The sequence below is a fragment of the Caretta caretta genome, chromosome 9, assembly GCF_965140235.1.
Source record: "Caretta caretta isolate rCarCar2 chromosome 9, rCarCar1.hap1, whole genome shotgun sequence".
NCBI lineage: Eukaryota > Metazoa > Chordata > Testudines > Cheloniidae > Caretta > Caretta caretta.
Window position 1 is genome coordinate 59,312,984 of NC_134214.1, and position 27,761 is coordinate 59,340,744.

The 27,761-nt window shown below is 50.8% G+C and overlaps 2 protein-coding genes across 5 annotated transcripts in view; both read left to right on the top strand.

Annotated features, from left to right (window-relative positions):
* HDAC8 (histone deacetylase 8) overlaps nt 1-26,358 on the top strand; it is a 156,097-nt gene extending 129,739 nt beyond the window's left edge. For 2 of the 4 annotated variants that reach the window (XM_048863408.2, XM_048863418.2), the window contains one exon: nt 13,779-15,488. In XM_048863408.2, coding sequence (XP_048719365.1) covers nt 13,779-14,020 — 242 coding nt within the window. In that variant the 3' untranslated portion in view covers nt 14,021-15,488. Of the gene's footprint in view, nt 1-13,778; nt 15,489-26,273 lie in introns of those variants that run through there. The other 2 variants (XM_048863416.2, XM_048863409.2) reach the window with 2 other exon arrangements.
* On the top strand, nt 26,287-27,465 carry CITED1 (Cbp/p300 interacting transactivator with Glu/Asp rich carboxy-terminal domain 1). Its single transcript, XM_048863420.2, has one exon. It carries the CDS (start codon nt 26,287-26,289, stop codon nt 26,785-26,787), a length of 501 nt encoding a protein of 166 aa, XP_048719377.1. The 3' UTR covers nt 26,788-27,465.
* The last annotated feature ends 296 nt before the right edge of the window (nt 27,466-27,761 follow it).

Sequence of the window (27,761 nt, forward strand, 5' to 3'; positions counted from 1 at the left end):
ACAAATCCCAGCCCAGCTGGAGAGTGGTTTTTGCACTGTGTATAAAGCTGTTAGTGCCTCCTGCCCCTGGGCTGCAGCAGGGTGGTCCAAGCAGTCAACTTTGTCCTGTTGAGTTGTCATTAGTGGGTTGTCTATTGGTTTAGAAACTCCTCCTCCCCCCCTAAAAAAAGAAAGCCCAACCAACCCTGGAATCTGTAAGGTTATAATTAGCATGGAACAAACATGGGGAAAGGCAGCCTGGAGCGGGGGAAAGGGATTGATTGTCTCTGCTGGTTCTTTTGCTCTCCTTGAATAGAAGTGTGACAGCGAAGGCTTTCCCCATGTACCCTTCCCTTCTCCCCCCCTTTCCCCCCACCCGAAATCTAAAGTTATAATACCAAGTTGCTTGATGTCAGTCACTGTGCTGCTGTGGAAATCAGTGTGAGGAGTCAAAGCTGTGGTCATGACATCAGGGCAGGGAAGCTAGGCTGGGAGGGAGCAGATCCTGGGGTTACATTCAAAGATGGCAGTGTGTGTGAGGAGAGCGACTGGAAAGAAAGGGTTAACTTTTTAACCCTGTTTGAAATGGCCATGAGCTGCAGCCCTGGGAGCTGGGGTTTGGGCCTGGCTCTGAGTTCTCAGGTGGGGCAGCTCGCAAGATGCAACTGCTCTGAAGCTTAAAGCAGCCTTGCTAATGTCCTCTAAAGACCTGTGCAAAGCACTTGCCAGCATTAGTGTTACCGTTGGCTGAACCCATTTTCTGCCTGGCACAGAGAGATATGCTGTACCCATGAGCCTTCCCAGGGGTGATTAGAGCGAGGCACATGTGCTGTTTGCACATTACCTGCGCCAAAGAGATGGAGCCAAGCTGCGAGGATTCTGGGTCTGGTATTGGAGGCAGGAAGACAGGGCCATGCATGGCAAAGCCCTGCCTATCCTGCAGTCCCCACATCTGTTCCAAGGGGTAGATGGAAGCAAACTTCAATATCTAGATGCAAAACAAGACTATGTGGTTACTGAGCTGTGAAACGCTAGCTCCAGCTGGTCTAGACCTATGACCCTGGAGAAAGCCCCCGCCCATGCCTGCCTTCTCCCACTGGAAGTCTCCATCTCTACTCTAGGCGCTCCCTTAAACATATAGAAACAGGGAACCCTGCCACTGCAGCTGCTTTTAATGATGGTTATCTAGTCAGTGCATCTGTCCCCCTGTATGTCTGTCCGGTGGTTTTGGCTTGTACATGGGTTTGGTTTGGGGTGTACATGCATGTGCATTCATTCACATACAGTATGAAGGGCATAAAGACATAGGGGCAAGAGCCTGGGTACCAGGAGCCCATCAGTGGTTGCTTTTTTGCAGTGTCTTTGCGTTGCAGCAACAGAGCTGGGGGAAGCCAGCTGGCAGCATTAAATGGCTCGGCTTGGTCAATGCAGCCTGGCAAGGCACCTCAGGGACAGACCGCTTGGTGGTGTGTTTTTCAAGGGGGATTGGGCTGGCAAAAGGTGCTGCCCAGCATCCTCGGTCCATAGCATCGGGTGCAGCAATCCCTGCATCCTGTGCAGTGCACTCCCCTTTCACTACAGCTGATGTGGAGGCAGGGCTAGCTGCAGGGTAAGCAGGGCCTGCATCACTCCTTCACCCCTGAAGGACACTTCCTCCACCCCTCCCCAGAATGGTCCCGTTTGGCCTTAAAATCTATGAATCCCTGTTGCATCTCCATTGCAGGTTACCGGGCTCCAGCTTCATGTTCCCGCTAAGCTGTGGGACCATCTGTAGGGTCAAGAGGGGAACCCACTTCTCAGCCTCTCTGCCAATACCAGGGGTTTGCAGTGGTGTAGCTGTGTGAGTCCCAGGACATTAGAGAGACAAGGTGGGGGAGGGCATATCTTTGAGTTTCAGCTTATGCTGACGAGCTCCGAGCAGCTGGAAAGCGTCTCTCTTCCCCCAGCAGAAATTGGTCCCATAAAAGCTATCCCCACCTTGTCTCTCCAACAGCAGGGGTAGCATTTAGTGCCAGCTGCCTCACTGGCCATGCTTGGGGCCCGCTGTTCGAACACAGCCTCCCCGTAGCAGTGGGGCCTGATTCTCAGGGGTGCTGGGTCCCCCCTGCCATCAGCTGATATAATGGGGTTGCAGCATGAGCCTCCTCTGTGGCTGGCCTGACTTACCAGTGGGGTCGCTCCCTGCCAGTGACACTGCTGCTGTAGGACCACCTGGAACCTGCCAGAAGCTAAGCAAGGGGAGAGAGACCTTCCCCGTTCACTGTGCCCCCCACTACCAGGCTGCAGCAGACCCTGGCTGTGCCTATCCCAAGAAGCACTTGACCCTATAGTTAGGGCCCTACCAAATTCATGGCCATGAAAAACGCATCACAGATCATGAAATGTGGTGTCCCCCCATGAAATCTGGTCTTTTGTGTGCCTTTACCGTATACCAGTGGTTTTCAAACTTTAGTATTGGTGACTCCTTTCACATAGCAAGCCTCTGTGTGTGACCCCCCTTATAAATTAAAAACACTTTTTTACATGTTTAACACCATTCTAAATTCTGGAGGGAAAGTGGGGTTTCGGGTGGAGGCTGACAGCTTGCGACCCCCCCCATGTAATAACCTCATGATCCCCTGAGGGGTCCCGACCCCCAGTTTGAGACCCCTGCCATATACCATACAGATCTCACCCAGCATTTCTCAGACTAGGGGTCCTGACCCAAAAAAGAGTTGCAGGGGGGCTGCGAGGCTATCTTAGGGGGGTTGTGGTATTGCCACCCTTACCTCTGCATTGTCTTCAGAGCTGGTGGCTGGAGAGCGGTGGCTGCTAACTGAGGGCCCAGCTCTGCAGGCAGCAGCACAGAAGTAAGGGTGGCAATACAATAGCATGTGATCCTTACTTCTGCGCTGCTCCTGGCGTGGCTCTGCCTTCAGAGCTGGGCTCCCGGCCAGCAGCTGCCGCTCTCCAGCTGCCCAGCTCTGAAGGCAGCGCCGCCGCCATCAGCAGCGCAGAAGTAAGGGTGGCAGTACCACAACCCCCGCCCCTACAATAACCTTGTGACCCCCCCCAAACTCCTGTTTGGGTCAGGACCCCTACAGTTACAACACCGTGAAATTTCAGATTTAAAATAGCTGAAATCATGAAATTTATAATTTTTAAAATCCTATGACCATGAAATTGACCAAAATGGACCGTGAATTTGGTAACTATAGGCTAACTATAGGCTTTGGCCGGCTCTGTCTTGTACCTTAGTGGCAGCAGGGGATGGGGCTTCCTTGTGGGCAGCGTTGGGGAAATTCCCACCCTACGCCTGGTTTTAAATCGAGCCAGTAGAGACAGCATGTTCCTGGGGACCTGATCCCCCACCCCCTCCCCACATGCGCCCTGGCCCTTCTTGCCATTTCTTTTGAAAAAGCCACTCACGCAGAGTCAGTTGCATCCTCCTGCAGTTGCTCCAGGAAAGCTAATTTCCTGCTGCTTTAATTAGATTGCGAAGGAATAAATAGCAGGGTGATGGGATTCCCAGTGCGGCCGGGCTTTGTTTTTATCTGTGCTGTTTTTCCCTTTGGATACAAACAACAGGAAATCCAACATGGAGTTACTTCAGCTGGATTCAATTCCCATGTTCTAGTCTGCCCAGTAAACGCCCCCTGTCCCTGCTGCCCTGAACAGGACATTGAGCCCCGGTTGCTAGAGAGCATGCTCCTTCCCCTCTTTCCTTCCTCGCAGGGAGATTGTTCCCTTTGGTCTTTAGTTAAACACTTATGCCCAGATTAACACACACACACGGCTGCCCATATTCTGCTGATTAGTTGGAATGAAAGATTGACAGGCAGTTGCCCACTAGGCCTAGCAGTGGGGCTGCACATACCTGCCCTCCCCAGTGAGCAGTGGACATGGGGCCCAGGGGGATCCAAAATGAGGGGCAAAGGGAAAAGAGCCCATTGGTGTGTGACCCCGCCCAGTTTTTCAATCCACATGGAGCTCTGGTTTTGGGGACATGGGCACCACGCCAGTGAGCATTACTTGGGCTTTGGATTCACGGCCTACTCCCAAGGATGCTTCTGTAAAACAAATTGTGGCCTCCTGTCTATGGCACAGTTAGGGCTCAAGGCCTGGGTTCTCTTCCAGGCTCTCTCATGAGCGTCCCCTGTGACCTTGGGCAAGTGGGGCTCAGTTTCCCTCTTGAGAGTGCGATGGTGGCACCAATTCACCTTTGCAAAACACTCTGAGACCAGCAAAGAGTTCTGCACAGCCCACGTGTTACTAGTAATGCACTTCTTAGCACTAGCAACACCCTTGGGGGCCTGACCTGGGAGAGGCCATGGCAGAGCAGAGTTATTACTGACAGGGTTAGTTCCTACAGCTTACAGTTGCAGTAGGAGCTGGTCTAGTGAAGTTCCTACTTACAGTAGAGGGTGACGTTCTCTCCAGTGTGAAATGGCAAGACAATGAGCCACTGTTCAGACTGGCAGGAAGGTGCACATTTTAACAATGGAGCAATTAGGCATTGGAACAATTTACCAGAGGTTGTGGTGGCTTCTCCATCACTGACCACTTCAAATCCAGATGGGCTGTTTTTCTGCTGCAGGAATTGTTTAAGGGAAGTTCTGTGGCCTATGGACAATAAGCTCCCCCCCGTGATGTAAGTTACATGGTGTGGACAGTGATATGGTGGCAGGATTTTCTCCTGCTGACAGCTACCGTCTCTTGCAGGGGGGGAGTTGTTATGGCAACAACAGGGGAACTGTCTCCTGTCAGCATGGAGCGTCTTCACCAGATGCACTACATTCATAGAACTGAGCGCTCTGAGCACCTCCCCTCCTGCTCTGCACATGCCCCTCTGCAGCTGCTGGACGTGGGCATTGTCCGGGCACTTGCTCAGCAGCTGGGGAGGATCTGTGGGGTGCTGCCAGCCTCAGAGACACAGTGAGCACAAGTAGTCCCCTGAGCCTTAGGAAAGGCATGCTCCAATTACAGGAGAAGGGACACCTTGAGCAGCCCACAATTTTGGACCCACCCCAGCACTGAGCTGTTCCCTCTCAGGAGGAACAAGCCATAAGCTGCTGCTTTCAGTGCACAGCAGAGATCACTGGCACCAAATGCTGCATGTGAAACTGAGATTATCCAACCTGGGCAGTTGCAGTGTGCTTCCCCAGTCTCCCCTGCAGCTGCAGCTTGTTCCTTCAATCAGAACTTCAGCTGGGGGGGAAGAGCTGAAAGGCCAAACTCCCAGTGACAGTGCAGCTTGTGCAGATGTCTGCAATCCCCTAGCTGGCCTATATGCGGTTCCAACATCTCCAGCTCCCTAGCCTCATCAAACCACTTAATGCCTAATTCTCTGATGGACCTTTGGTCTGACCCAGTATGGCCATTCTTATGTTCTGACAGGACCTAGAGTCGTAAGAGTTCCTTCTGCCTTGGCAACAGGCTGAGTCAGTACCTAGAATGTGCTGTGCTCCAATTCCTAAGGCTGTGTAACCCTTCTGCCCGTCAGAGTTGGCAGCAACAAGGGCCGGGTTCAGTATCTAGGGGTTCCATTCCAATAACACAATGCAAACCAGCTCGAGCCCCCACCCAGTGACCTGGGACAAATATATACCACCCCCGCTGGGCACCTCCCAGAGGCAATACTTCCCCTCTCGCAAGCACCTAGTCTGAGTGTAGCAAAAAGCCTTTTAATAACAGAGAGAAACAATGTGGCATTATGTTGGGGAAACACCACCAACAGGATTCATAACACAACCCATGAGCAAAAAAACCCACCCCAAGCAAATTGGGGCATGCCCTTTCTCTTTGGTTCTTGAGTCCAGCAACCCCAAATCACCCAAAGTCCCAAAAGTCCAATGACCCAAAAGTCTCTGTCCCTGGTCAGGGCAGCTCCAGAGTTCAAAAGTTTATCTGCAGAGCTTTACCTCCCAACCTGGGTGGAGATGGGGGCGGGGGTAAAAGGCAACTTACATGATCTGAAGCTGACCGCCCCACAGCTCCAAAGGCCTTTGCTTCGCTCCACTCCGCTCCACCAGCCGCCCCACGAACTGCTTTGCTCAGCTCCGTGTCCCACCAGCAGCTCCTGCCGTCCCCTGAACTGCTCCACCAGCCTGTCCACAAGGTACACCAGCCATCCCACAAACTTCTCCACAATATATTTTCAGGCTCCCCCACTACTTAACACAATGCTCAGTGATTTCAGCTCTTAGTCAGTTCAGCTCTTTGGTGAATTCAGCTTGTAGTAGGGGAGCCTCAGTGCTGGTGCACCATTAGCCCAAAGTGAGCTCAGCAGCCTGTAACTAGACTCCTAATGAAATCAAAATTAGCTCTGATATTCCACAGTGGAGAAAGGAGGAAGTGCAATTAGCATGTAAGGCCCTCACCAAGGGGCCTAAGCCACCAAGTATTAATACTTGTCCCCAACCTCTCTCAATTCACAGAGTTTTGGAACCCATGACCCTTGCCTAGCGAGTGCTACTTAGTTGATGGTGAGTCCCTCCGTCATAACAAAAGGCCAAGTACAGTTCCAAGCACAGTTCCCATAATCAGGGTGATAACAATTTATTCTTCCTGCCCCAATAACAGAGACACTGGGGATCCCACAGCAGCCAAAGAGACCATTTGGGCAGCTATGGCCTCAGTCTAGGTGGGGTGGGTGTGCCTATGCAAATGAGATTGGCCCCTGAAGTTCTTTTCCACAACTTGCCACACCTCACCACCAGATGTCAGGGTGGAGCTCACCCTGACACGGCTTACAGCTGCAGTCCTAGACCTCCCCAGTGCTCACACCCTGCAGCCTTTTAGCCCACCCCCACCCTGAGCCCAGCATACTTCTACCATAATAGAGGCTCAATTTAAATGTATACCCCAAATTTAAAAACACAGTAAGAGAACCAAAAAAGTGCCACCATGGCTAAACAACGAAGTAAAAGAAGCAATGAGAGGCAAAAAGACAGCCTTTAAAAATTGGAAGTTAAATCCTAGGGAGGAAAATAGAAAGGAGCAAAACTCTGGCAAATGAAGTATAAAAATATACTTAGGAAGGCCATAAAAAAATTTGAAGAACAGCTAGCCAAAGACTCAAAAAATAATAGCAAAAAATTTTTTAAGTATATCAGAAGCAGGAAGCCTGCTAAAAAACCAGTCGGGCCCCTGGGTGATGGAGATGCTAAGGGAGTGCTCAAGGACAATAAGGCCATTGCAGAGAAACTAAATGATTTATTTTCATTGGTCTTCAAAGATGTGAATGTGAGTGAGATTCCCAAACCTAAGCCATTCTTTTTAGGTGACAGATCTGAGGAACTGTACCAGATTGAGGTGTCATTAGAGGAGGTTTTGGAACAAATTGATAAACTAAACAGTAATAAGTCACCAGGACCAGATGGTATTCACCCAAGAGTTCTGAAGGAACTCAAATGTGAAATTGCAGAACTACTAACTCTGATTTGTAGCCTATCATTTAAATCAGCTTCTCTACCAAATGACTGGAGGATAGCTAATGTGATGCCAATTTTTAAAAAGGGATCCAGAGATTATCCCGGCAATTGCAGGCCAGTAAACCTGACTTCAGTACTGGGCAAATTGGTTAAAACTATCGTAAAGAACAGAATTGTCAAACACCTAGATGAACATAATTTGTTGGGGAAGAGTCAACAAATGATTTCTGTAAAGGGAAATCATGCCTCACCAATCTACTAGAATTCTTTGAGGGGATCAACAAGCATGTGGACAAGGGGGATCCAGTGGATATAGTGTACTTAGATTTTCAGAAAGCCTTTGACAAGGTCCCTCACCAAAGGCTCTTAAGCAAAGTAAGCAGTCATGGGGCAAGACAGAAGGTCCTCTCATGGATCAGTAACTGGTTAAAAGGTAGGAAACAAAAGGTAGGAATAAATGGTCAGTTTTCAGAATGGAGAGAGGTAAATAGTGGTGTCCCATAGGGGTCTGTACTGGGACCAGTCCTATTCAACATATTCATAAATGATCTGGAAAAAGGGGTAAACAGTGAGGTGGCAAAATTTGCAGATGATACAAAACAACTCAAGATAAGTCCAAAGCAGACTGCCAAGAGTTACAAAGGGATCTCACAAAACAGAGTGACTGGGCAATAAAATGGCAGATTAAATTCAATGTTGATAAATGCAAAGTAATGCACATTGGAAAACATAACCCCTACTATACCTAGAAAATGATGGGGTCTAATTAACTGTTACCATTCAAGACAGAGATCTTGGCGTCTTTGTGGATAATTCTCTGAAAACGTCCACTCAATGTGCAGTGGCAGTCAAAAAAGCAAACAGAATTTTGGGAATCATTAGGAAAGGGATAGATAATAAGACAGAAAATATAGAATCATAGGACTGGAAGGGACCTCAAGACGTCATCTAGTCCAGTCCCCTGCACTCATGGTGGGATTAAGTATTATCTAGACCATCCCTGATAGGTGTTTGTCTAACCTGCTCTTTAAAATCTCCAATGATGGAGATTCCACAACCTCCCTAGGCAATTTATTTCAGTGCTTAACCACCCCGACAGTTAGGAAGTTTTTCCTAATGTCCACTTCCCTTGCTGCAATTTAAGCCTATGGCTTTTTGTCCTAGCCTTAGTGGTTAAGAAGAACAATTTTTCTCCCTCCTCCTTTTAACAACCTTTTATGTACTTGGGGGAGGGATAGCTCTGTGGTTTGAGCTTTGGCCTGTTAAACCTAGCGTTGTGAGTTCAATCCTTGAGGGGGCCATTTAGATATCTGGGGCAAAAATTGGGGATTGGTCCTCCTTTGAGCAGAGGGTTGGACTAGATGACCTCCTCAGGTCCCTTCCAACCCTGATATTCTACGAGAACAGTTATCATGTCCTGTCATAAATATAAAGGGAAGGGTAACCACCTTTCTGTATACAGTGCTATAAAATCCCTCCTGGCTAGAGGCAAAACTCTTTCACCAGTAAAGGGTTAAGAAGCTAAGGTAACCTCTCTGGCACCCTGACCCAAAATGAGGTGACAAGATACTTTCAAATCTGGGGGAGGAAAGGCTTGCTTTTGTCTGTCTGTGTGATACCCTTTGCCGGGAACAGATCAAGGATGCAAGTTCTCCAACTCCTGTAAAGTTAGTAAGTAATCTAGCTAGAAAATGCATTAGGTTTTCTTTGTTTAATGGCTTGTAAAATTTGCTGTGCTGGATGGAATGTATATTCCTGTTTTTGTGTCTTTTTGTAACTTAAGGTTTTGCCTAGAGGGATTCTCTGTGTTTTGAATCTGCTTACCCTGTAAAGTATTTACCATCCTGATTTTACAGAGGTGATTTTTTTACCTTTTCTTTAAATAAAATTCTTCTTTTAAGAACCTGTTTGATTTTTCACTGTTCTTAAAATCCAAGGGTTTGGGTCTGAGTTCACCTGTACAAATTGGTGAGGATATTATTATCAAGCCTTCCCCAGGAAAGGGGGTGTAGGCAGGGGTGAAAGTGAACCGGTACGGGCCAGTACTACGTACCGGTAAGAACCCGCACTGGCCCATACCCAGCCCACATTAAAGCGTTGCCGCGGCATCACTTTAATGTCCCTGCCCCTTTTGCCTCCCCTGTCGGCGGTCCTGCTGGTAGGGTCCATACTGGCAGGGCCACCAACGGAGCAGGGGGAAGGGGCAGCAATGTTAAAGCGCTGCCACGGCAAAGGACCATCCTTAAAGTGCTGCCGTGGCAAAGGACCCTGCAGCACTTTAACATTCCTGCCCCTTTTGGCCCCCCCGGCCTCCGACGGGCGGGAGGGCAAAGGGAGCAACTGCCCTGGGGCCAGCGATTTAAAAGGGCCAGGGGCTCCGGACGCCACTGCCGCTACGCCAGCAGCAGTGTCCGGAGCCCCGGGCCCTTTAAATCAACACGGGAGCCCTGGGTGGCACAGGCCAGCTGGACTGGAAGGGCTGGATGGGGGATGCTGATCCCCCCCAGCCCTGCGCCCCACCCTATACCAGTAAGTGGCCTCAGTTACTATCTCCCCTGGGTGTAGGGCTTGGGGGAATATTTTGGGGGAATAGGACTCCAAGTGGTCCTTTCCCTGTTTTTTGTCTAAAACACTTGGTGGTGGCAGCGTTTTACCTAATCCAAGGGCAAAGACTTTGTGCCTTGGGGAAGTTTTAACCTAAGCTCGTAGAAATAAACTTAGGGGGTCTTTCATGCGGGTCCACGCATCTGTACCCTAGAGTTCAGAGTCGGGGAGGAACTTTGACATGTCCCCATTTCAGTCTTCTCTTTTCCAAACTAAACAAACCTAATTTTTTCAATCTTTCCTCATAGGTCATGTTTTCTAGACTTTTAATCATCTTTGTTGCTCTTCTCTGGACTTTCTCCAATTTGTCTACATCTTTCCTGAAATGTGTCACCCAGAATTGGACACAATACTTCAGTTGAGGCAGAATAGAGGGAAGAATTATTTCTTGTGTCTTATTTACAGCACTCCTGCTAATACACCCCGGAATCGTGTTTGCTTTTTTTGCAACACTGTTACACTGTTCACTCATATTTAGTTTGTGGTCCACTATGACCCCCAGATCCCTTTACGCAGTACTCCTTCCTAAGCAGTCATTTTCCATTTTGTATGCGTGCAACTGATTGTTCCTTCCAAAGTGGAGTACTTTGCATATTGACTCTTGAATACTGCTTGAAGATATGGTCGCCCCATCTCAAAAAAGATATTTTGAAATTGGACAAGGTTCAGAAAAGGGCAACAAAAATGATTAGGGGTATGAAACGGCTTCCGTCTGAGGAGAAATTAATAAGATTGGGACTTTTCAGCTTAGAAAAGAGACGACTAAAGGGAGATAATGTAGACGTCTATAAAACCATGACTGGTGTGGAGAAAGTAAATAAGGAAGTGTTATTTACTCTTTCCCATAACACAAGAACTAGGGGTCACCAAGTTAAATTAATAGGCAGCAGGTTTAAAACAAACAAAAAGAAGTATTTCTTCACGCAATGCACAGTCAACCTGTGGAATTCCTTGCCAGAGGATGTTGTGAAGGCCAAGACTATAACAGGATTCAAAAAAGAACTAGATAAATTCTGGAGGATAGGTCCATCCATGGCTATTAGTAGGGCCCTTCCAAATTCACAATCCATTTTGGTCAATTTCACTATCATAGTATTTTTTAAATCGTAAATTTCATGATTTCAGCTATTTAAATCTGAAATTTCATGGTGTTGTAATTGTAGGGGTCCTGAACCAAAAAGGAGTTGGGGGGGGGTCGCAAGGTTATCGTCCGGGGGGTTGCAGTACTGCTATCCTTAGTTCTGCGCTGCTGCTGGTGGCGGCGCTGCCTTCAGAGCTGGGCAGCTAGAGAGCAGCGGCTGCTGCCTGGGAGCCCAGCTCTGAAGGCAGAGCTGCCACCAGCAGCAGCGCAGAAGTAAGGATGGCCTGGCATGGTATTTCCGCCCTTATTTCTGCGCTGCTGCTGGCAGGGCAATACCTTCAGAGCTGGGCGCTCGGCCAACAGCCACAGCTCTTTGGCCACCCAGCTCTGAAGGCAGTGCCAAAGTAAGGGTGGCAATACCACGACTCCCCTAAAATAATTTTTGACACCCCCTGCAACTCCATTTTGGATCAGGACCCCCAATTTGAGAATTGCTGGTCTCCCCCATGAAATCTGTATAGTATAGGATAGAAGCACACAAAAGACCAGATTTCATGGTCAGTGACGTGTTTTTCATGGCCATGAATTTGGTAGGACCCTAGCTATTAGCCAGCATGGGCAGGGATGGTGTCCCTAGCCTCTATTTGCCAGAAGCTGGGAATGGGTGACAGGGGATGGATCACTTGATGACTACCTGTTCTGTTCATTCCCTCTGGGGCACCTGGCATTGAGCACTGTCAGAAAACAGGATACTGGACTAGACAGTCCTTTGGTCTGGCCTAATATGGACATTCTTATGTTCTTACATCTGAATACATGGCTACACATCTGATGACTCAAGCCTGGTCCACACTACAAACGTAGGTTGACATAAGCCATGTTAAAGTCAACCTAATAATATATGTGTCTACACTACCGAGTCCCTTCTGCCAACCTAAGGGGCCTGTAAAGTCGACTTCTGTACTCCACCTCCGCGAGAGGCATAGTGCTTGAGTCGACATCCCCGGGTCGACATGGGGATAGTGTAGACATTGCGTTGTGTAATTCGAATGAATTGGTCTCCAGGAGGTGTCCCACAGTGGTCCGCTGTGACCGCTCTGGAGAGCACTTTGAACTTCAGTGCACGTCAGCCAGGTACACAGGAAACAGCCGCTCTCCTGTTAAAGCCTCAGGAACTTTTGAATTTCCATTTCCCATTTGATCAGCGTGGAGAGCTCGCCAGCCCAGCTGATCATGGTGTCTCAAGACCGCAAACATGCTCCAGCATGGAGTACACAGGAGGTGGTGGATCTTATTGATGTGTGGACAGAAGAGTGCAGGCAGAGCTCCAATCCAGCAGAAGAAACACTGATATCTATGCCAAGATTGTGCGGGGCATGGGGGAGATGGGTTACACCAGGAACACACAGCAGTGCCGCGTGAAAATAAAGGAGCTTTGACAAGCGTACCAGAAGACAAGGGAGGTGAACGGTTGCTCTGGTTCTGCCCCACAGACATGTTGCTTTTATGAGGCGCTGCATGCGATTCTATGCGGTGACCCCACCCCTACCCCAAAACATTCCATGGATACCTCCCAGGAGCCCTGGGTGACCTCAAGCAACAACAAGGAGGACATTGTTGATGAGGAAGAGGAGGAGGAGGAGAATGTGAGGCAGGAAAGCAGAGGATCCATTCTCCCTGACAGCCAAGAACTATTTTTAGCCCTGGAGCCTGTCCCTTCGCAGGACCCGTTGGCGGTGGAGCATGATGCTGGGGAAGGCACCTCTGGTGAGTACACATTCCCAATCAAACTGTAGGGATTACATGCTATTATTTTTTATGTTTAATCTGAACAACAACGGGTATCAGTGGCCACTCCAGCTACGCAGAGGGTGCTGTCCAAAAAGACCATTTGTGTGCATGGGGATGGCCTGGGAATCCTCCATGGAGATCTCTAGGAAGTTTCATAGAGGTACTCTGCAATCCTTTGCAGAAGGTTTCTGGAAAGGGCTGCTTTATTTCGTCCACCAAGGTAGGACACCTTCCCGTGCCACTCCAGTATTAACTCTGCTGGCATCATTGCGGCACATAGCATTTCAGCATAAGGATCAGTCTGTACCCAGACGCTTGCAGCATCTGCTCCCTTGCCACCTCTGTTGCCCTCTGGAGAGTGATATCTCATAGGGTCACCTAGGGGAAATGGGAAAAGTTTTCAATGCTCGTCCTTAAACCGCAAGCAATTTGACAAGTAATCTGCCTCCTGTTTGGTGAAATATGGGTCACACAACCACATTTTCCCAACATGCCGTGGTTGTGGTTGGAAGGGATCACCGTCTGTTGCAAGCAGCATTGGAAAAAAAAGAGGGGGAGGGGTGATGGCTTCCTGTTCTCTCCCTTCCCCCCCAACCTGGTGCCAATTTTGTAAAAAACAAACTATTTGGGGGGGGGAAGGAAGACAAACCATTCCTTCTCAAGTTCCAACCAGTGATCTCGAGGATGTCTTCACAAAAGCTGCAGCACAAGACCTCCCGCCCATGCTTCTTGGCCTTACTCACCATGGCTGGAGCAGAAAACCGATTCTTGCAATAGCCAGCTGTTGTGATTATGTTGTGGCTTGCAGTGAAGTGTATTGAGGGGTGTTTTTTTAATAAAAAAAATTAACCTTGCACCAGAAACAATGTATGTACTGTCAATGCTACCCTTGTGCTTTGCATTCCTTCCAGCTGAAACCTTGTCTGTCGGTACATCCTCCACACTGGGTCAGAGACTTTCCCAGATTAGAAGGCGGAAAAAGAAGACTCGGGAGGATATGTTCAATGAGTTAGTGCGCACCTCCGAGAGTGACAAGAAGGAGCTCAGAGCATGGAGGATTGCACTGTCCGACAACCTGCACATGGACAGAGAGGAGGGAGAGCATGCAGGGAACAAGAGTGTGGCACACAGGAAGAGATGCTGCGAATTATGAAGGAGCAATCAGACATGTTGAGGCATCTGGTTGAGGTACAAGAAAGACAGCTGGATGCTAGAGTCTCCCTGCAGCCTATGCTGAACCTGTGCCATCATCGTCCAGTTCTATGTCCTCCTCTCCCAACGGGGGATGGGAGAGGAGAGGAGGAAGTTTTGTATCCCTTGCACTCAATACCAGGGGAGGGTACAAGGACCAGAAGGTGCTCATTCCCACACCTTTGATTGTTATTGCAGTGCATCTGTGTGATGTTATTAATATGAACTGTGACCGTATAGCTCATTGTTGCAACCAAGGTCATATAGTGGCACCAAATCTGGTACAAAGGAGGTCAAGTAATGTGTCTATGAAAAGGTTATGATTTGCTGATTGTGATGATGCTATCTGTATGCATGTATCATTTTTGTATTTAAAAGTTATAAGTATTGGCTTTATGCTGTCTGTATTTCAAACTTGTGCTATGCTTCTGGGTGACAACCCAGACAATTGGGCATCAGCACTGCCTCGCCTGCTTGATGGCCTATTAAGGACCATCAGCTATACAACTGACCCATTGAGAGAAGGCAGATACACCTTGTGACTCAGCAAGGCATGCAGGGACATGCCTATGGACTGAACTTTAAGGTTTTTCCATGCAATGTATTGGGCAGCTTGTGTTTGGAACAAAGGAAGCACAAGCCACATGGCAAAAGGACTATAAAAGGCAGCTGCATCATCTCCATTTTGTCTTCAATCCTGCTTCTTACTTCTGGAGGAACTTTGCTACACTGAAGCTCTGAACAAAGAACTGAATGACCCATCCAAGCTGTGGATGAACTCCAGAGACTTGATTTGAGCCTGCAGTTTATTCCATCACCGCTACAAGCCTGAACCAAGAACTTTGCCATTGCTGAATGTAATTGATTACTTTGACCAATTTTAGCTCTCATCTATATTTCTTTCCTTTTATGAATAAGCGTTTAGATTTTAGATTCTAAAGGATTGGCAACAGCGTGATTTGTGGGTAATATCTGACTTTTATATTGACCTGGGTCTGGGGCTTGGTCCTTTGGGATCGGGAGAACCTTTTTTCTTTTACTGGGTTATTTGTTTTCATAACCATTCATCCCCATAAGGAGTGGTGCTGGTGGTGATACAAGGGAACTGGAGTATCTGAGGGAATTGCTTGTATAACTTCTGGTTAGCCAGTGGGGTAAAACCGAAGTCCTCTCTGTTTGGCTGGTTTGGTGTGACTTAATAATAAAGGACACCCAGTCTTGGGCTGTGACTGCCCTGCTCTAAGCAATTTGTCCTGAATTGGTACTCTCAGTTGTCCTGCCAGAGGCTGCTTTGTTACAATCTGTAAGCAAGCTGTCCTTGTCTCTCCCCCCACAATGTTATCAGACCTTTTGCCCAAGGTTATCTTACTTTTCTTTGCTGTCTCTGTGTGTTTGAGTGCACAATAAAACTTAATGGACCGAGGAGAAAAGGCTCTTTCTTCACTCAACACACAGTAGTTGGTGGGGGTGGAGGTTACAGGGAAGAAAATGCAATGGAGGGGACAGTTTGGTAAGGAACAACAGATAAGTGTCACATTACTCTGGCTTATTGCTGAAACTGGCTTTCAAAGCGTCACAGAGATGCAGAGCCCCTCGATGTGCTCTTCTTATTGCCCCGGTTTCTGGCTGCTCAAAATTGGCTGCCAGGCAATCTACCTCAACCCCTCACCCCAGCGGAAACTTTTCTCCCTTTGTTTCACAGATATTATGCAGCACACAGCAGGCAACAATAACTATGGGGATATTGCTTTCACTGAGGTCTAACCTAGTAAGCAAACAACGCTAGTGACCTTTTAAACATCCAAAGGCACATTCCACCTCCATTCTGCACTTGCTCAGCCTATGGTTGAAATGGTCCTTACTGCTGTCGAGGCTGCCTGTGTACGGCTTCATGAGCCATGGGATCAAGGGGTAGGCTGGGTCTCCCAGGATCATGATTGGCATTTCAACATAACCAATGGTTATTTTGCAATCTGGAAAGAAAGTCCCTGCTTGCAGCTTTCTGAACAGATCTGTGTTCCTAAAGATGCGCACATCATGCACCTTTCCCGACCATCCCACCTTGATGTCGATGAAACAGCCCTGTGATCCACCAGCGCTTACAACACCATTGAGAAGTACCCTTTTGATTTATGTACTCTTTGGCAAGGTGGTCTGGTGCCAAGATAGGGATATGTGTTCTGTCTGTTACCCCACCGCAGTTAGGGAGTCCCATTGCGGCAAAACTATCCACTATGTCCTGCATGTTGCCCAGAGTCACTACCCTTCTTAGCAAAAGTCTGTTAATGGCCCCGCAAACTTGGATCGATCCCATGGTAGATTTACTGACTCAAATCTGCATCTGATGAAGTGAGCTGTAGCTCACGAAAGCTCATGCTCAAATAAATTGGTTAGTCTCTAAGGTGCCACAAGTACTCCTTTTCTTTTTGCGAATACAGACTAACACGGCTGTTACTCTGAAACCTGACTCAAAATTGATACCCCACTGACCAGTAGCAGTCTGGCATTGCAAGCTTCCACAGATCTATCGCCACTCGCTTCTCCACTGTCAGAGCAGCTCTCATTTTAGTATTGCTGAGCTTCAGGGCTGGGGAAAGCTCTTCACGCAGTTCCTGGAAAGTGGCCTTACACATTTGAAAGTTCTGCAGCTATTGCTTGTCATCCCATAGCTGCATAACAATGTGGTCCCACCAGTCAGTGCTTGTTTCCTGGGCCCAGAAATAGCGTTCAACCATGTCAAGGTGATGCGTGACCGTTGCCAGCAACTGTGAATTGCTCTGCTTTATGTCTTCTGGCATGGCTGCTTGCATGGCATCACATTGTTCCGCACGGCAGCTCCTGTATCAGCTCTGTAAATTCTTCAGGATAAGGCACGAGGTCTGTGTAAGGCTCACAACAACAGTATACAGCTGAGCTGGATCCATACTTATTGTGCTATGGCGTCTGCTCTGATAACCCAAACTTGCGAAAAAGGCTTGGTTATTTGCCAGGAAAGGAGGGAGGGAGGTAAGTGCATCATGGGAGGCTAACGTCATGTTCCCATAACCACCCGTGCCAAAGTTTTGTTGCAAACCCAACCCAAAATTCCACTAGCTACATGGGATAGGTACCAATAGTGCAGTGCTCCGTGCGTTGATGCAAGCCCTGCTAGTGAGGATACACTCTGCCAACACAATGAGTGTAGTGTGGCCACACAAGATCGACTTACTTAAATTGGAGGCTCGATGTTGACTTACATGAAGTCGACTTAACTTTGTAGTGTAGACAGGGCCTTAATGGCTCCCATTCAGGTTTTCTGCTCAGTGGGGTGCAGCGGTCAGTGGAAGAGCTGAGATGAGAACTCCTGGCTCCTGGCTTGTTAGTGAGAGCTCTGGGGTATCTTTCAGGGGAGTCTCTGCATGTGTCTATCACACACACAGCCATATGCACCAACCAACAGGTGACAGTTCACCGCAGATGTAGGAATGTGTGACAGATCTGCCAAAGTTGTGAGGTCCGGCCTGCTTCTCTGCTCATCCCATTGTTCACCCTCAAATTGCTTTTAAAAACTCCCCCTGTTCACTTCTGCTGGAATCGTACAAACTTTCAGAGTAAAAAAGCTAAAACCCAGCAATGTTAGACAGAGCGAGGGACAAGAAACTGCTAGATCACAACTAAAATAACACAAACCATTCCTCAAGGTACATGTCCAGTAAAGTCACAACTGCTCTACACTGCCACCTGCTGACTGAGGGCTGATCTATACTGAAAAGTTATATCAAGACATAGCTATGACCCCTGCCCCAACCAACGTAGGTATGCTGCCATGACCCCTAGCGTAGACTCACCTAAGCTGACAACAGAGGGCTTCCTGTCAGCCTAGCTAGCATTGTTGGGGGGAGGAGGGGCTCGTGTTCCTGCTGCGTCTACACTATAGGGTTATATCGGCATAGCTACACCAATATAGTCTCTAGTGTAGATATATCCTTAGACAGAGCTGCAGGGGAACTAAACTTGCCCAGCAATGCTTCTATTATTTGTTTCATGCTGTGGACTGTTGTGTGGTGTTGCTGTGCACTGTTAAACAGTGTTCCATCACAGAAGTGACAGCCTTTCAATGTTGAGTGAAGTGATTCCTGGATATATATGCTTTTGGCTCCTTACAGAAGAAAAGCAGTATAGCAGGAAAGCTAGTCATACAGACGTGGGTGAACCTGCCCCCAGTGTCGTTATGTGGCCTATGTAGCATTGTCAGAATCTCAGCTGCTTCTAGCCTTTGTGGTTACAAAGAAACCTTCCAAGTGTGAACGGAGTATAGCTGATGCAGGGATGTCTGCCTGAGTCTGCAGGCAGGCTGAAACAATGACTCAGAGTGGTATGTTTCCTTCTCCCCCTCTCCCCCCATGTCTCCTTAAATGTCAGCATTAACTATTTCATTGCTCATTCTAGCAGTGGACTGGGGAAGAGGATGAGGCCCATGAGGAGTCAGGAACTGGAGAAGGAGGAAACGAGGAGCGACACAGGGAATAAGGAGAGGCACAGAGAAAGGAGGATGCAGGAGGAAGAGAAACAAAGGGCAGACATAGCGATAGGCCTGAAGGAGTGCAGGCTCCCATGGAGCAATGCTGAAATAATGACAGGTTTCAGAGTAACAGCCGTGTTAGTCTGTATTCGCAAAAAGAAAAGGAGTACTTGTGGCACCTTAGAGACTAACCAATTTATTTGAGCATAAGCTTTCGTGAGCTAGTGAGCTGTAGCTCACGAAAGCTTATGCTCAAATAAATTGGTTAGTCTCTAAGGTGCCACAAGTACTCCTTTTCTTTTTGCTGAAATAATGATAGCTAACATACAGGTCACGTCCACCCAGCTCTCTCTGTGCAAACCTCCCACTGGCCCACACATGCCTTCCCCTGCCTGCCTGAGCCTTTGTATCCCTGCCCACGGTCTGTGGCCGCAGTGGACTCCAGCCTCAGTGCAGTGGGCTGGACCAGGGGAATGGTATTGGAAGGAATATGCTGTTTGAGTAACTTGGTGCGAAACTCAGGTCTGCGCTTTCAAGGGCTTCACTGTTAATATAGCAGCTGTGTGGAGTTGTGTTGCTTCATCAGGTATTCACGTTGTCATGAGTCACTGCACAATGGCAGATCTGTTGAAGCAGGTTTAACGCCCCCACCACCCATCCCCCACTAAACAATTTCAGGGGAGCTCTGGGCTTCCGTCTAGTGCACGGAATTGCCCACAGCGCTGGGGCAGTTGTTTCAGAGAAGTGCAGCAGGCTCGTGCACCCCCACCCCCCCCACCCCTGGGACAGAAAGAAATTGGGGTGGACCCTTCCCTGGCTGGGGAGCACTTTTGTGGCCTGCTGCTGACTAAGGGGCAGGATTTCTCCTCTCTGATGCTCATTGTACTGCCATTGTGTGGCAGGCCGATGAGGCGGAGGGCTGGGCTAGAAGAAGGGGTGTGTGTGTCAGGGCAGGCCTTTCTGCTGCCTCTTAATACTGCGCTCATTCAAGGGCTGTTGAGCAACTGATCTGGGAGACCCTCTGCACAAGAAACTGAGCAGATGCCCCTTTCCAACCATCTCCTGGAGGCTCCTGCAAAACCCGGAGGGGAATATCCGTGGATCTGGATTCAGAGCGCTGCAGGGCCGCTCTCTAACCTTTGAGCTGCCTGCCAGCAGTTGTAGGAAGAGGGATTTACTCCCGAGGAGGGAGCTGGATAAGAGTAGACTAACGCAAGCAGTGAGCTGAGCCCAGTATGCCCTTCACACTGTGCTCAAAGCTGGTTTCCATGGAAAGTCCAGCTTGCTCTTTATGTAACCCGCTGAACACAAGGTACATTTCCCAGGGGCCGACATGCAAATGCTCTGTTAACATGCACTAGAATAGAGCTGCACTAGTGCCACCAGCAAGCAATGAAGCAGCCAAGCAATGCAGCTGTGCTGGGAATCTCTTTTCTGGGGCTGGGGGAGGGCAGCTCGGCCCCTGCTGCCATTTTGTGCTACAGCAGCGTCACTCTGCACTCTCTCTGGCACCCTACAGTAAAAAAAAAACAAGGAAAGCAAAAATTAAAACAAACCAAAAAAAAAAAAAAAGGCCAGCCTTCTTTATACATTGTATGGAGATTTAAAAGGGCCATACTACCAATCTTGTAAACATCCTTTGCAGGTCACCTTTAAAATTGCTAAAAAGAGTGGATGTGGGGAGAAGAGGAGAGATGAAGGAGCAAGTTCAGCATTGCCAACCCCAATCATTCAAAACCCATGAGACAGGCCACCAAACTCAGAATTTGGCTTTAAAATCATGAGAAGTTAAACAGTCAATGTTGGGTTCTTTGCATTTGCCTTCTGGTGTCTGATCTTAGAGCTAGAAACTTACTTTCAAAAAAAGGCAAATTGGTTTGATTCTGGCATGTTCACATGACTCCAAGTGCTGGGACTTTAAGAAAAAACAAATCCTGTGTGACTGATAATGCAATTGGGAGAGCTGGCAGCACTATTGTGTGCCCCCTCTACTCTACAACAGGGTGAGCGAGTAGTGTGCAGAAGCTTGCGCAGCTTCAGGCTGAGCTGAATGCGCATGCCACTGATAGCAGGCCTGGGCCTCCTCTCCTGGTGTAGTGAATGCCACCTGTCTGAGCCCCTCCTCTCACACCTCTCCATGTCATAGCAGTGCGGCAGGTCCTGCTGCAGGGCCAGGCTCTGGAAGATCCTGGCATAGCTGCTGTGTGCCTGGTTGGCTAAGAACACAGGAATTGCCAGGGTGGCTCAGACCCAAGGTCCACCTGGGCTTCACAGAAAGGCAAGAGCCTCACCCAAAGCAGCTGGTGGATCATCTCCCCGCCCAGCAAAGATCTCATCCGAACCCTTAACCGAGACTGGCTTAACCTTGCCTACATTACAGGGAATTATCCCCTGGCCGGATCACAGTTCACAGGGTCCTAACGGGACCCAGCCGGAGACGCCTCCCACTCCCAGAACTCCCGTCCACGTTTTGGGACGGGCTCGGAGAGCCAGGCCATGTGCTAGTAGCGATCGCGGCGGGTATAAAGAGGGACAGCGCAGCCCGGGTCCGCAGCAGGGCAGAACGGCGCGGTAGTTGGCCCGGGCCGGGGCCTGGCTGCGGAGGCTGCCCTGTTAGCGAGGGGGCCGCGGGCACCGCCGCAGGTTGCTGTGAAGTCACTGCGGAGCAGCCGCCCCATGGGGAGCGGGGTGTGCCGGCGGGGACGCGTCTGAGTTGGCCGGGGAGCTGCCGAGAGGTGAGAGCGGGGGACGCTCCAGCCGGCCACTCCCGGGGGGTAGCGGGCGCTGGGCATCCTCCCCGGGCAGGGCGGGTCGCCGGGCAGCGCAGTAACTTGTGCAACTTCCTCTGTCGGCACACGCCGGCTGGGCTCGGGCGCGTGCGAGCCGGGGGCAGAAATTCGGGGCGCCCCCGGGCTTCTGCAGCGGCCCCCCATGCACACCGCGGCCGCGCTGCCGGCCGGTCCTGCGGGCCTCCCAGCTGCAGCGCTGGGGCTCGAGCCCCGCGCGCCCGCCCGGCACGTGGTGGGCGGACCCCGGGCCCGATGCTGGGAACCCCCCGCTCCCGGATCGGGCCCGCAGCAGGGTCCCGGGGAGTCGCTTAGCCGGGCTCGGGCGAGGCGGGGACAAAGGGGGCGGCCGCCGGGTACCTCCCAGCCGGGGGCGGGGGAAAGCTGCGCGGTCTGTGGGGCACGGGGCCGAGGTGCGCTCCGGGCCATGGCTGTGCTGACGGGCCCCAGCTCGGCCGGCTTGTGAATCCGTTTGCGGCTGGAAGGTGGGGGGAGATGCCAGTGCTGGGGGATCCCGGGGTCTCCCCGGCCCGGCAGGCTGTGGGCACTAGGGGGCGCTCTCCATCCTGGCCTGGTGGTGGAGCCGGCTGGGGCTGGGGCCCCGGATCTGGGTGTATGTTCCTCCTTCCCCCACCGTTAACTGTCCCCCGTTAACTGTCGCTGCACGTGCAAGTGGCACAGTGGCTTGCCACCACCTGCTGATCCAGTGTGAACCCTGCACTCCCTGGCCTGGGAGTGCTTAGTGAGCAGCCTCCTGTGAGGTAGGAAAATGGGTATTGCCTTTCCCAGGTGGGGAAACTGCCACAGACAGGTGGCATGGCTCATCCAGGCAAGTCAGTAGCAGTGCTAGGCACAGGTGGCCCATCCGAGCTAAAAGTGACCCCATGGCCTGATTTAGTGATAACTGCTGCACTGGCTCTTTCATCTCACTCTGCTGTAATCATCCCCTGACCTGAAACTGCTCTAGCCTTGGCTTTCAACACCACTTCGATACTGTGGAGAGGGGCTCTTCGGGGGTGCTGTCGGACACCTCCTTATATTTAGGCTGGTTACAAGAGACCTTTCCTATAACAAGTATGGTTGGCTTGGCAGGGAGGAGTGTGAGGTGATTATAGCTTCCTGTGTCATGGGTGTCACCGCTGCCCTCTACTGGGTGCACTCAGAATGGCCTAGCTGTGTGTACTAGACCCTGTACAGCTAATAGTGACTCTCCTCTTGTTTGTGCTCTTGGGAGAGGAGGGCCTGTTCTGTGCCTGTTGGTGAGGAGTATGGGCATGACAGCACTAGCAAAACTGTGGGAAAGGACTGAGCTCTTCCTGGCTCCTCCCACTGCTGACTCCCATCCACCCCAGCACTTGAGTTGTACTTGTGCTCTGGCCCCGCCTGACAGTCCCAAGCTGGTATTCCAGTGGGGCCTGGGACTCTGAAATCCCAGCTGGGCTCTACGCCTTCAGCCTGAATTTCCTTGTTGCTCAGTGGGGTTTTATAGTGTCTCTTCAGAACATGAAAATCTCCCAAAAAGCAGCAGCAGAGGCTAAAACTGGACCAATTCCATTCCCCTGCACTGTCCTGTCTAAGCTAGAGCTTTGGGAGGTGTTAGCACATGTTGGTTAACACCTTCTAAGGCCCTGCCTTTCCATCCATTCCCTCTGAGTGGGGGATGGGTTGTCTGAGCCCCCAGAGTTCAAACTGAAACTCAAGTCTGCTTAACGGCCCACTGGCCATCTGTTCAATTCTTCTCTCCTCCCCCGCTGCCCCCAATTCCCCACCCGCATGCTGCAGCATTCCTGGAGGAAGCATTACTTAACTACCCACAACACTTGTACAGTGCCAGCATCTTCTACCAACAGTTTAACAAGGCCCTCCCTGAGAGGGGTGGGGATTGACCTCTAAGGAAAATGTTATTTGGGGGCCTAACTAGATCTGACGCTGTCCTCTTTTCCCACCTCTGCTCTGCTGTGAGGAGTGTGCTGTGGACAGAGTGGGCCAGCAGCAGTGCCACATGGATGGACTTTGCATTTTAAGTGGTGATGACCATCAAGCTTTAAAGCTTAAACCCCTACTGAAATAAAGCTCTCAATGCAGAGTGCTATTGTATTCCTCTGCTAGCTGCAAGGGCTGTGCTCCAGGGAAGGGGTGGTCCTGTTGGGTGGGTTAAGTGCAGTGCAATGCCCTGGGATGCTCTTTTCCAATGGGGGCAGATCCCAGCCCTCTGGCTATGGCTGCCAAATCATTGTTTTGTATTACCATTGCCTCTAGAAATCATGGAGCAGGAATCAGCTGCAGGTAGGCATGTTTCTAGTAACCCTGAAAAGGCACAATCCAGATGATGTCAGTCGCTCCCTGGTTCGGGACTTGCAGGCGTCTCCCCTTGTGCATTTTGACTTCTAATTGGTCAACCCCTGGTGCGGCTCTTGCTGGCTGGTGGCCATGTGAATGTGTGCCACTCAAGATGCTGAGGGCTGTTGTTAGTGACTGGGATTCCACTGCACCCTGCGGCCATCCAGCACAAAACTTCTGCCGGACAAGTGGTGCAATTAGAGATGGGAAGGGGCCACTCAACCCGAGGGTACCATTTCACTGGGGGGGAGGGGGGATTGCAAATGGGTCTGGAACAATTACCCTTCCCATATTGCTAAATAGGGGAGGGAAACCAACTAGATCCAAGTACATGGGGTGGGGGATCCTTGCAGGGACATTATTAGAGGATTGCAGCCCTGCATTCCCAGGACAGGTCTGTTCTCTGCCCAGGGTGCTCTTGAGCAGTGTGGAGCCAAATATTCCTTTGTGGCAAAGAGGAATCTGAAGTGCTGTTGGGGCTGGAAGGTAGCTGGGGGCTACCACATCTCATGGGCTGGAGGAAGACTGTTACAGACATTCTGCTTAGCACGTTCTCCCTGCTGGGCAGAGAGGGGAGGAGTGCCCAGGGCTCAGGGGCGTCTGTCTCAGCACAAAGGCTGAGGATCCACCAAAGGTACCAGACCCAAATGCATTGAGCTGGACCACCTGCCCTGAGTGCCAGATCTCTGGCTAGATGCTCCTGTCTAAGGACTATGACCCTCCTAGCGGGATGAGCTCTGCTTAGGCAATTGGACAGAAGCTCAAGATGCTTCCTGAGATGTGGGATGGGGTCTCTGCCATGGCCACTGCTGAACAGGGCAGCCTTGCCAGGCAAATGTATCTGCACCAGCCTCTCTGCCATGGAAGAGTGGGAAGGGAACTGGAAGCAGGCAGAAGGGGGTCTGGGGGTGGAACATGGGCAGGGCCACCCCAAGCTGATGGGGGAGGCACAGCCTCCCCCGGCCTATGATACCTGCTGCCCATGCAGGGCAATTACTGGTTGATCCATCCCCTGTCGTCCTACGGAGACCCAGAGCATGGGGTTGCATCCCTGGCTATCATGGCAATAGCCGTTGATGGACCTATCCTCCAGGAACTTATGTAAGTTTTTAATTTTATTTTTTTTATACCCAGTTAAACTTTTGGCCTTCACAACATCCTGTGGCAATGAGTTCCACCAGTTAACTGTCTTGTATGAAGAAGTACTTCCTTATGTTTTAAACCTGCCTATTAATTTCATTTGGTGACTCTGGGTTCTTGTTATGTGAAGGGATAAATAACACTGCCTTATTTTTTCTCCACAGCAGTCATGATTTTATAGACCTCTCTCATATCTCCCCTTAGTCATCTCTTTTCCAAGCTGAACTGTCCCAGTCTCTTTAATCTCCCATCATATGGAAACTGCTCCAGACCCCGATCATTTTTGTTGCTGTTCTCTGTACCTTTTCCAATAGGTCTTTTTTGAGATGGGGCGACCAGATGTGCACATAGTATTCAAGGCGTAGGCGTACCTTGGATTTATAGTGTGGTGTTGTGATATTTACTGTCCTATTATCTATCCCTTCCCTAAGGGTTATGAACACTCTTAGCTTTTTTGACTGCTGCTGCACATTCTGTCCTAGGGGACACACCCATAATCAAATCCACATCATGACAAGCATCATCCAGCACTCTGGTTGCCAGTTTCAGCCTAGGTTGCCATGGCCTGTGAACTCCCTCCTGGCCTCTCCCCAAGGCCAACCTAAAGACAGGCTGGCAGAGATGGTGGGTGACTGGGCGCTTGCCCTGCTGTTAGAACAGTTCTATGGCTAAAGAACTCCAGTCTCCGGGGGCAGCAGCTTGGTGGCTTTTGCTAGCACTAAACTCTGCAAGGAATGCAGACTGGCCCAGCATCCAAACCTGAAGGAAGTGACATGGCTGCAGGCAGGGGATTGGGATGGAGAGGTGGGTGGCTGGGCTGAAAGGGAATACGCACATGCGAGCACCTGGCTGGGATGGGACTGGAACAGAGCATATGTGAGCACAGCTGGGTTTAGCTCCCATGAGGTGGTGGAACCCAGGGTGGCTGCATTCAGAGTTATGGTGAGATCTGCCCATCAGGCACTGTCCCTCCACTTGTGCTGGCTCCCTGCACAGGGGTCTCCAGCGGTGCAGGGCCTGGTGCTGATCCTTAACCCAGGGTGGAATGGCCCTGGTCTGCAGGAGGGGATGGCAAATCTCGAATGCCACTGAAATAGCCTGGGGAATGCCATGGACACCAAACCTGGCAGGCTGGTGATCCAACAACCCCTGCCAGCTGGCTCTGCCTGAGCTGCTCACAGGATCTGGTTCCAGAGGTGCTCTCCTCATTCCCTTCATGGGCTGGCACTTCACTGGCAATGGGGTGGCCCTCGGGTCCCGATTCAGGCTGCGCCGTGAGTGCTGGCTCCCATGTGGGAATGCAGGCTGCAGGGCAGTCCATGGCATGGTGCTTGTCTGTGGTGGTCTCCCAGTGCCTCTAACAGAGGGCAAGTCCGAGGGGCTGACAGGATCAGGGGAGGGGCACTGGGATCTGGCTCTTGTAGTAAGAACTCCTGTTTCTTTTCCAGGACCCAGAAGGAGATGAGCTCTCTGGTTTATCCCAGCCTGGGCATGAAGGACCGCAAAGCAGTGACCATCCTGCACTACCCTGGGGTGGGCATGAATGTCAGCAAGGCCAGCACAGGACCCCACATCACCAGTGCGGGCATGATGGCCCCCTCTGCGACCCCCCTGCCCTCAAAGCAGCCCTCCTTCACCCTGCCAACAGCCCCTCACCTGCTGGCCAGCATGCAGCTGCAGAAACTCAACAGCCAGTACCATGCCATGGGGGTCTCTGGGCACCCAGCGGAGGCTGGGTCCATCCAGAGCTGGGGCTTTGGAGCCCAGCCCCTGGGCCAAGGGGCACTGGCTCCCCCTGCCAGCACCCACAGCCCTAGCATTATTGATTCCGATCCAGTGGATGAGGAGGTGCTGATGTCACTGGTGGTGGAACTGGGCCTGGATAGAGCTAACGAGCTGCCAGAGCTGTGGCTGGGCCAGAACGAGTTTGACTTTGCTGCAGATTTCCCTTCCAGTCGCTGATGCCAGACTGACCTTGACCACAGGCAACCCTGGCAGAGGACTTGAACTGGACAGCTGTCAAGGGCAGGCTAGCATGATGGACCTGCCCCTCCAGCCAACTGAGAGGCCTCTGGTCCTGGTTCCTACTGCAGCGGAGTCCCCCTCTGCAAGGCTGCACCCGTGCCATTCAGGACAGTTCGGTGAAGCTGGAGAAACTACAGCACAGCTGGTGTTTTTTGGGCTGCGTGACCTAGTGCCTGGTGGGGTTGCACCTTGCTGTGGAGGGCTAGCATCTCCTGCTGGAGGTGGGATTTAGCCCCCAGGGCACCATTCCCCAAACTGGTGCTGGAGAAGGAGGCGGACTGGCAGGTGAATGTGGCAGGGCAGAAGCTGAAGACACAGGAATGTCGGCTCAAGCAAAACATACACCCCTGCTGTGGCCTGGGAAAGGGCTGCCCCCAAAGGGGTCCCTCACAGCTCCCAGGGACCAGAGCTGTCTGCCATCCCTGCAGGGGGCCAGTGACTCACAGGGGAGACAGCTGGGGGCTAAGCACAGTACCTGGGGTGCTGGGACTGGGGGGAGACAAGGTCTGTTTTTGCAACAGCATGGGGCTGCTCCTGTGTGGCTTTTCAATAAAACCGGTGGAAGGAATCGGCCTGCTGGGGCCTGGCTCCTATCACCCCTTGTGCTGATTTACAGTCATGCCTGGGGTTGCCGACTTTCTGATTGCAGAAAACCAAACATGCTTGTCCTGGGCCTTTCTCCAAGGCCTGACCCTGCTCACTCCTCTCCCATACCTCTGTCACTAGCTCTCTCCCACCCTTGCTCGCTCACTCATTTTCACCAGACTGGGGCAGGGGGTTAGGGTGAGGGCTCCAGCTGGGGGTGTGGGCTCAGGAGTGGGGCCAGGGATAAGGAGTTTGGGGTGCAGCAGGGGGCTGGGGCTAAGGGGCTTGGAGTGTGGGTGGGGGCTCTGGGCTGGGGGTGAGGTCTC

Bases quoted from the DNA above. Each gene is read 5' to 3' on its own strand.
- CITED1 (XM_048863420.2), top strand. From the start codon at position 26,287: ATGAGCTCTCTGGTTTATCCCAGCCTGGGCATGAAGGACCGCAAAGCA.